Source organism: Enhydra lutris, unplaced genomic scaffold, assembly GCF_002288905.1.
Source record: "Enhydra lutris kenyoni isolate GAN:26980312 unplaced genomic scaffold, ASM228890v2 scaffoldscaffold68, whole genome shotgun sequence".
NCBI classification, from domain to species: Eukaryota; Metazoa; Chordata; class Mammalia; order Carnivora; family Mustelidae; genus Enhydra; species Enhydra lutris.
Window position 1 is genome coordinate 13952116 of NW_019154152.1, and position 8937 is coordinate 13961052.

At 44.9% G+C, this 8937-nt stretch overlaps 1 protein-coding gene across 1 annotated transcript; it reads left to right on the forward strand.

Annotated features, from left to right (window-relative positions):
* The first annotated feature begins 1401 nt into the window (after positions 1-1401).
* On the forward strand, positions 1402-7354 carry LOC111159428 (ribosomal protein S3). The gene is made up of 7 exons (XM_022521884.1): positions 1402-1460; positions 2648-2778; positions 3225-3318; positions 3717-3811; positions 5954-6141; positions 6614-6810; positions 7280-7354. The coding sequence occupies exons 1-6, from the start codon at positions 1431-1433 to the stop codon at positions 6805-6807; spliced, it is 732 nt and encodes a 243-aa protein (XP_022377592.1). The 5' UTR covers positions 1402-1430; the 3' UTR covers positions 6808-6810; positions 7280-7354.
* The last annotated feature ends 1583 nt before the right edge of the window (positions 7355-8937 follow it).

The window sequence follows — 8937 nt, forward strand, 5'->3', positions numbered from 1 at the left end:
TGGGTGTTAGCTGAAACTATTGTGGTCATCATTTCACAATATTTGTAAATCAAACCATCATTCTGTATGCCTTAAACTTATACAGTGATGTATGGCAATTATATCTCAATAAAACTGTTGTTGAGATGTTTCAGAGTGAAGTGTGCTGATGTCTGCACCTTACTTTGAAATGCATCAAAAGATTCACCCTTGGGTGAATAGACGGATGGATAGATATATGATAAGGCAATTATGGCAAAAATGTTAATTGGAGCACCTTGGTGATGCATATATACAACTCTTTCAACTTTTCTGTATGCTTGAAATTTTCAAAATGTAAGGAAAAATAATTTTTAAAATTTTTCAAATTTTGTTATAAACATATAATGTATTATTAGCCCCAGGGGTACAGGTCTGTGAATCACCAGGTTTACACACTTCACAGCACTCACCATAGCACATAACCTTCCCCAATGTCCTTAACCTCACCACCCTCTCCTGACCCCCCAGCCCCTAGCAACCCTCAGTTTGTTTTGTGAGATTAAGAGTCTCTTATGGTTTGTCTCCCTCTGGATCCCATCTTGTTTCATTTATTCTTTTCCTACCCCCAAACCCCCCACGTTGCATCTCCACTTCCTCATATCAGGGAGATCATGTCATAGTTGTCTTTCTCCAATTGACCTAGGAAAAATAATTTTTTAAAAAATATTTTATTTATTTATTTGACAGAGATCACAAGTAGGCAGAGAGGCAGGCAAAGAGAGAGGAGGAAGCAGGCTCCCTGCTAAGCAGAGAGCCGGATGCCCGGCTCTATCCCAGGAGCCTGAGATCATGACCTGAGCCGAAGGCAGAGGCTTTAACCAATTGAGCCACCCAGGCGCCCCGAAAAATAATTTTTTAATGGAAAAATAATTGCGAATCTATGAACCACTACTTTGTGACTTTCGTTACATATTTTACTTTATGAAAGGTAGAGGTAAATGAGTTTATAATATAAAGGCATAGAACAGTCCCTAGAATATTTAATAAATATTAGATAATTAATATTGCCATCATTTGGAACAGAGGAAATGGATACAGATTAGAAGGGCTGGACCTAAACGAATTTCATTGAGTGCAGAGGGACCAGAGTTCCATGCTGTTACTGTGTGAGCTTATACCTGGAATTTCCATCTCTGTGCCTCACGTTCTCACTTTTAAGCTTATAAGAACTGAACTCTAGGCTCTCTTGCAGTTCTGAAGTTCCGATTGAGCGTCTCCCTTTCCTGTTTCTGCCTATAGGTGTCTCCATTACCCTCCTTTTTCCCTTTAATGCCTTTCTAAAAACTACAATTCCCAGGAGCACGTACAGGCGTCGACGTCGCGCCGTTCTTACTCGTCGCTCGCGCTCTTTATACCTACTTCCGCCCACGAACCACTTCCTTTTTTTTCCCGGGGCGCGCGGCGGCAAGATGGCGGTGCAGATTTCGAAGAAGAGGAAGGTGAGACCCTGGGGCCCTGGTTCGGGGAACTAGCGCCGCGCAGGTCGGGGTTTGTGGAGACGCCGTCGTGAGACCCGCAGCTCCACGCCCTGCTTCGAGAAGCGGCCTGGGCCGCGTGGCATTCCCGCGGGCCGCGGATGGCGGTGGATTGAACGCGGGGCCCGAGCCTGGCGAGCTCAGTTTGGCGGCGGAAGGGAGTGATTGATTGCTGCGGCTTCTAGGCGATTAGCAGAGATGAACACCGGGTGTCCCTCCTGCCCGGGACAAAGCGCTTGTGAGCATTCCTTGGTCAGCAAATGGCTTCAGTAAACATGTGGTCCTTTGAGAGGTTGAGCCGTTTCCCCTCAGGTCTCACTTTGAGTTTGGGAAGGGGAGGTAGCAGCGTACTCATGCTTGCTTCGAGTTGGGGTGCGGCTTTCTGACCCCAGAGAGCTCGCTTGGGAAGGCTGCTGACGGTTTCTTGCTCCATCTGTACCCCAAGGAAACTGATGGGCTAATGGAGGGAGGAGACCTGGAAAGAGCACTTCATCGGATTTCCACTTTTCGCTTTTCCGTGGGCGAGGACGGGGTAAAATCTATATGCTATAGAAATAGGCAACTAACTTGTCATTTTGTGTGGACGTGATAACGTGTAAATTCACACCTTTACTCGAATTAGGACTTGCCGGATTTGTAAGACACGCGCACTTCATGGCAAGATAACCTGGCTGGCAGTCTTCAGGTGGTCCAAGTTGTGTACGATTGAAACTGCTTAAGTCAGTCTATTTTCGTTAGTTACAAAGGCAGCATCTCTGCCTTAATGAATGAATGAGTTGTGGATGTGCCATTTGAGGACCGCTTTTTTGTTTAGCATGTGTACATACGTACAAACAAGTCTTAAAAACCCTTCAATGAAGAGAGGATGACGAGTCTGACTGGAGGTATTATCTTTGCCAGGTGGCCCCTACTCCTTGCTGCGTTCTGTGGCGGTTTTAAGGGCCCGTGGGTTAAAGTAACTTCCAGAGGACGACCTAGAGGCATTTGTCTGAGAAGGGTTGCTACATGAGTGTTGGAACAGGGGTAATAGGGTGATGATGGTTTGTTTTTTCAAGGTGTTGAATGTTGATGAGAGTTGCACTGGCAGAAAGACTAGGCGGGAAAATGACCCTGCGTCCAAGTTCTAATTGTGAATTTTCCCTTTCGGTTAGTTTGTCGCTGATGGCATCTTCAAAGCTGAACTGAATGAGTTCCTCACTCGGGAGCTGGCTGAAGATGGCTACTCCGGGGTTGAGGTCCGAGTTACACCAACCAGGACAGAAATCATCATCTTGGCCACCAGGTGAAAACTCATTTTCTTGGCTATCACCTGTAATTGCTGTATATATTAGGATGGTGTATTCTGTAAACTTACAGAGACAATCAGTGCACTGGCCTTAGCAAATGTAAGTTTTCTTTTTTAAGATTTTTATTTGTTTATTTGAGAGAGCATAAGTGGGGGTGAGGGGACAGATGGGGGTGGAGGGACTGAGGGAGAAGCGGATGCCCCATGGAGCAGGGAGCCCGATGCTGGGCTCTATCCCAGGGCCCTGGGATCATGACCTGAGCCACCAGGCTGCCCGCAGATATAAATTTTCTTAACTATTTTAAATTTAACTCTAGTTCTTGTCATCCAAAATTTGTATTTTGTATGTTAGGTGAATGGCACTTTACTACATTTATGTAAAATTTAAAGCCATGTTTGGAATTTTGTAAGAGCTATAAATTGTCTTTTTTTTTTTCCCTCAGGACACAGAATGTTCTTGGTGAGAAGGGCCGGCGGATCCGAGAATTAACTGCTGTGGTTCAGAAGAGGTTTGGTTTCCCCGAGGGCAGTGTAGAGGTGAATGATTGTGCCTTGTGCCAGAGATTACTGTGGATTGATTGGTATTTTGTTCAAGTTCTCTTAATAAGCAGTGGACTTCCTTTTATAGTCCTTTTCTGCACATTTCTGGTGGTGAAGGGATTTTTTGCTTTCAACTTGGGAATAGTAATGGTACATATGGTGCATTGGCTGCCTCATCAGTTGGTGTTGCTGTAGAAGGAGCTAGGGGTGGAAGGACAATAAGGAAAGATTCAGACTATGTCACAAAGTGTAGGCTACATGTGGGTAGTGGAAGTGTTTTAGTACTTGAGGGATGCCACAGTGGTATATGCTTGTATGATGAATGAAGTTTTTTTTATTGAAAACTGGGGGGAAAATTAACAGGTTTAAGGGTGTGCCTTGTTTCTTTCTTACAGCTTTATGCTGAAAAGGTGGCTACAAGAGGCCTGTGTGCTATTGCCCAGGCAGAGTCTCTGCGTTACAAACTCCTAGGAGGCCTGGCTGTGCGGAGGTGAGTGGCCTGAAACTTTTAATGATTATGTTTTAAAGAATGGTCAGCGCCGTAAAGGGAGTACTTCCTTGGTGCTTTGGGAGTAGAACAAAAACAACTCCAGGGAGGGGAGGTTAGAATTCCTGTTGAAGTTAGCTTCCTTAAGTGTGGGGATTATAAAGAAATAAGACGTAGTCCTGAGGAGAAGAGTATCTGCAAGCAGTATGTAGGTAGTGATGTGAGCAGGGGTGGACTAGAAAGGGCATGAGGTAGCTAGATGGGGTCTGGAGCTGGGCCTACTGTTGAGATCTCAGTAGGAGTTCTTTGTGCAATTTCACTGTTGTGAAGTAATTGGAATGCTTTGTCTCGGTGTATGAAATTTAGTTGGCATTTCCTGCAGAGCCCTGGGAGGTTTTTCAGCAGGGGAAGGACATGAGAGCAGTGCTTTAGGAAGGTTGACCTGGTGGGGAGGTGGGTGGCAGGAAAGGCTATAGGTAGGGACATAGAAGAAAGACTGCCTGTTTGCCTTGAATTGCCTGCTACACCACTTAGAATGATGGTCCTCAAAAGCTTGGTTCCTGAGCCAGCATCACTGCCATCATCAGAGGACTTGTTAGAAATAAAAATTTGCAGTCTCCACCCACTAAAATGGAAAGTGGAGGTGCGGCCCAGCCACTTGATCCAGGTGGTTTTTGTATGCACTGAAGTTTAGTTTATTTTAAGATTTTATTTATTTATTTGATAGAGAGCACAAGTAGGCAGAGTGGCCAGGAGAGGGAGAAACAGGCTCCCTGCTCAGCAGGGCTCAGTTGCAGGACCCCGGGACCATGACCTATGACCTGAGCTTACTGAGCCACCCAGGCACCTTTTTCTTTTTCTTTTCTTTTCTTTTCTTTTTTTTTTTTTTTTTTTTGAGGTTTTATTTATGTGTGCATTGAAGTTTAACTTGGAAGTTCTGAGACCTGAGCCGCTTACTGAACTTCTGGCCCTTAGATCTCCTATTCGCAAATGGGGGTCATTATATCTACTATTTCTTTTTGTGGTGATTAAATAAGATGATGCAAAAGAGCTGGAGCCTAGAGTGGTGGGTCCTCCTTTACCTTCCCTGTTGAAAGTGGCCACTAGCTCTTAGTATAGTATGTCCTAGGGTATACAATAATGAGTTGAGTGGGGAATGATATTTTTTTTTTAAAGATTTTATTTATTTATTTGACAGAGATCACAAGTAGGAAGAGAAGCAGGCAGAGAGAGAGGAGGAAGCAGGCTCCCTGCTGAGCAGAGAGCCCCATGCGGGGCTCGATCCCAGGCCTCTGGGATCATGACCTGAGCTGAAGGCAGAGGCTTAACCCACTGGGCCACCCAGGCGCCCCGGGAATGATATTTTAAGGCTTATTGTCAATTTTACAGGACTTAGAAATATCTTTTTCCAGTGCTCGGTCAAGAGAGCTAGGAGCCTACTGTAGTAGAGTTCCTAATGAATGTGAATTCTGGAGGTTGAGGAATATATTGTAAACCATAAAGGAGCCACTCAGTGACTGGAGTACTTCTGGGTTCTTACTGATTGCCATCCTGATTGTGAAATGTTGTGCTTGCAAAGGAGTGGACATCCTACACCTGAGTTTTACCACCCCCACTATTTAATTGCCAGTTTAGGGGCACATAGGTGGCTCGATCGGTTAAGTGTCCAACTTTTGGTTTTGGTTCAGGTTATGATCTAAGGGTAATGAGGTTGAGATCCATGTCCAGTTCTGTACTAAGTGTGGGGCCTGCTTAAGATCCTTGCCTTCTCTCCCAAATAAAAAAGTCACTTCTTGAGTCCACAGTTGCTCGTTTAATTGGCCTGGTGTGAGGACTCGACTTCACAGGTGTTTTTGTTTTATTTTAATCTTGTTGAGGTGACTCTAATGTGGATCCAAGGCTGGGAAGCACTTGGTTAGAAGGAACTGGCTTATATTCCCTAAGGAATCCGCTTAAGATGAGGTGCGATAGGACTGAAAGAGAATTGACAGGCTCTGGTCAAGTTCATTCCATATTAAAGGAACATGGAAAATAGTGCATACTAGTGAGTCTTGTGTTCATGCTCTTTTTAACATGGTGTAGGATAGGATGGAGCAGTCTTGTCTTCTGTGATAACATGTGGATATCTGTCTTGTTCTCCCAAAGGGCCTGCTATGGTGTGCTGCGGTTCATCATGGAGAGTGGGGCCAAAGGCTGTGAGGTCGTGGTATCTGGGAAACTCCGAGGACAGAGGGCTAAATCCATGAAGTTTGTGGATGGCCTGATGATTCACAGTGGGGACCCTGTTAACTACTACGTTGACACTGCTGTGCGCCATGTGCTGCTCAGACAGGGTGAGCAGCTGGGAGTGCTGGAGGCAAAGAGCCTTCAGCATATGCTTGTGGTTTTTTTGTGCATACTTCAGTGCTGGGAAATTCATTTTGGAGAAGTGGAGCATGTTTATACTCCACTTGGGTTTATTGATGAGCTTACACAGCTCATACATCCAGAACTGTATCGCTGAGATCGGTCGGATCTGAGAGTTGGTTTGCTCTTGTCTCAGCCACCTGTGTACCCTTCAGTGATGACACGATGACGAGTCAGAAAGGTCACATCCTGCTCTTGGTCCTTGTCAGTGCCACGTTCTGTGGTGCTGTGCATGTGTTCCTTTTGCAAAAGTGTCCTGTTCATTGATTGATTAGAGGCATTTGTCTGAGAAGGGACCAGACTCGGGTACTTGAGGACCCTACTATTGTCTTCCTTCTGCCCTATCCTATGGTGGGACTGGGGCAACCACAGCTACAGGCTAATTATGGCATCTTCTAGGTGTGCTGGGCATCAAAGTGAAGATCATGCTTCCCTGGGACCCAAGTGGTAAGATTGGCCCTAAGAAGCCCCTGCCGGATCATGTGAGCATTGTGGAACCCAAAGATGAGATACTGCCCACCACCCCCATCTCCGAACAGAAGGGTGGGAAGCCAGAGCCTCCTGCTATGCCACAGCCAGTACCCACAGCGTAACAGGTGTGTCTCTAGGGGCCTTTTGGGGTGGAGCAGGACCCTCTTCTCTTGTCTTCCTGCTACTAGTGTGTCCCATACTGCGCTAAGCACTAATACATAAACGTCGGACTGTACTTTATTGACGCTTCACAATGCAGGCTGGAGCGAGGGGTCCATTTAACCAGGGATTCTGTAGGGAGGGGTATACCCTGGTCTCCTAAGAAGTTCCTATGTTTACCACTGAGTTTGAAACAAGATGTTTCCTCTTATTTGCTTAAAATGAAGCACTCTTGTTAGTTACCTGTTCTTCAGCAGCCCCTTAAGGAGTTGAAACAGTAACACCAAGCCTCTTCTAAGCCTAGCACCTTTTGTTTGTTTCTGGGTGTTCTGTGTGTGTGTATGTATTCTTCACGCACATCCTAAGTGGGAAATGAAAGAACCCAGTATTCAGGTGAAAATTCTGTTCTTACTGTTGTGCTTTATTTGGTTTCAGGGTCTCTCCGGCAGCTGGATCTGGAGACTGGATTTCAATCCGTGAAGACCTTTAATAAAATCTTTGAGAAAGATACATGGCGTGAATAGACTGTATGTCCTCTTTTTGGTCTGAGAATTTTTTTGCCCCAAGGAAACATTACTTGATTGATTATTCAGGGCTGTCTGGCTCACTTTCCCTGCAATCCTTGGTTTCAGCTGTGCTTGTGAGGCAGGAGCTGCAGCAGGAGGACCCAAACAGACTAACCAGAATAACATCCTATAAATCTGGTGAAAGTGAAGGCTGATTGCTAAGAGGACAGCACCTCAATTAATTGACCTTCAGTTGGCATTATAGGTTTAGAAGAGGGATGTGTGTGTGTGTATAATTTTTTTTTTTTTAAGGATCTTATCCATTTATTTGACAGATCACAAGTAGGCAGACAGAGTGGGGGAAGCAGGCTCCCTGCTGAGCAGAGAGCCTGATGCGGGGCTCCATCCAAGGACCCTGGGATCATGACCTGAGCTTCAGGTGAAACTAGTGTGGAACAAAGTGGCATGGAAATCCTACATGACTATATGGGGATTAAGTTCCATTGGGAGCACAATGACCGATGTGTCTGTGTCCCCACTCCTACCAGAACCTTTGATGTTTATACTGTCTGGACCGTAACCTCTTAACTGTTTTTGTCAATGGTAATGGAACTGAAACCACATACCTACCATTAGTAGAGACACTTCCCTTTAGAAGTCTCTAGCCTCTGGCATAGCTGATGTGTTAACCATTTACAGTGTTCTAGGAAGCGTGGACTATGTGTATTATAGTTACTGTATTAGGAAGCAGAGCCAAGTACACAAAAATGTAAATGTTCCTTATTTCCCCATGCTTCCCTTCACCTTGAGGTGACAGTGTTTCAGGCTAATTAAAGTTTTCTTGGAAGGGCTGAGGGTGAGGTGGTTTTGAGTAGAGAAGCTGGTGTTGGTTCCTCAGTATTGAACATGTGTAAAGTGAGATTCGAGTGCCTTGAATAAATGATTCTCTGCCCACCCCAAACCTAATGCAATACAGGCAGCTACCATAAGGTTTTATATATCCCTTCTGGGTAAAATGAATGGTGTTTTGCAATTTTACTGAAAAGGTGTTTGAACTAGGCTGCTTAATTTATTTCTGGACTTCTGTAGTTCAGTTGTGAGGGGATTTTCTGTTGGGAAAGTAGTTCAGCTAGTATAAGCATCCAGAATACTGGGTGTTGGAAACCGGTGAAGGCAGTTCTGGTCATGTAAGACCTCAATTTCTGGTACTAGCACAGGTGTTTGTGTATCAGGTTATATGATTGTTTAAATTCCTAACTCAATCAACTTAAAACTGGAAGTTGGTCTGTTGGGATTCAGAAGTGCTGTTAATGTCCCCACCAGGGGGTGCTGTAGCACGACGGAGGCTCCAAAGCACGAGCTTGGGGAAGGTAAGTAAAAACTTACTGAATTGCATGGACCTGCAGAATACTAAGCTGGTTAGTGCACACATGTAAAGTTCGAGTTTTCAACATGAACACCCCCGGATAGCCATTACTCAGGTAAAGAAAGGAGAGGCTTTGGGGTATTTTTTTTTTAACCATTTCAAAAAACCATGTGAAATAAATGCATAACTTAGGTAAGCACTAACTACAGCCCATGAAGAAA

Bases quoted from the DNA above. Each gene is read 5' to 3' on its own strand.
- LOC111159428 (XM_022521884.1), top strand. From the start codon at position 1,431: ATGGCGGTGCAGATTTCGAAGAAGAGGAAG. The intron at 3,319-3,716 runs GTGAATGATTGT...TCTTTCTTACAG, and splicing joins TCCCCGAGGGCAGTGTAGAG to CTTTATGCTGAAAAGGTGGC. The intron at 3,812-5,953 runs GTGAGTGGCCTG...GTTCTCCCAAAG, and splicing joins GGAGGCCTGGCTGTGCGGAG to GGCCTGCTATGGTGTGCTGC.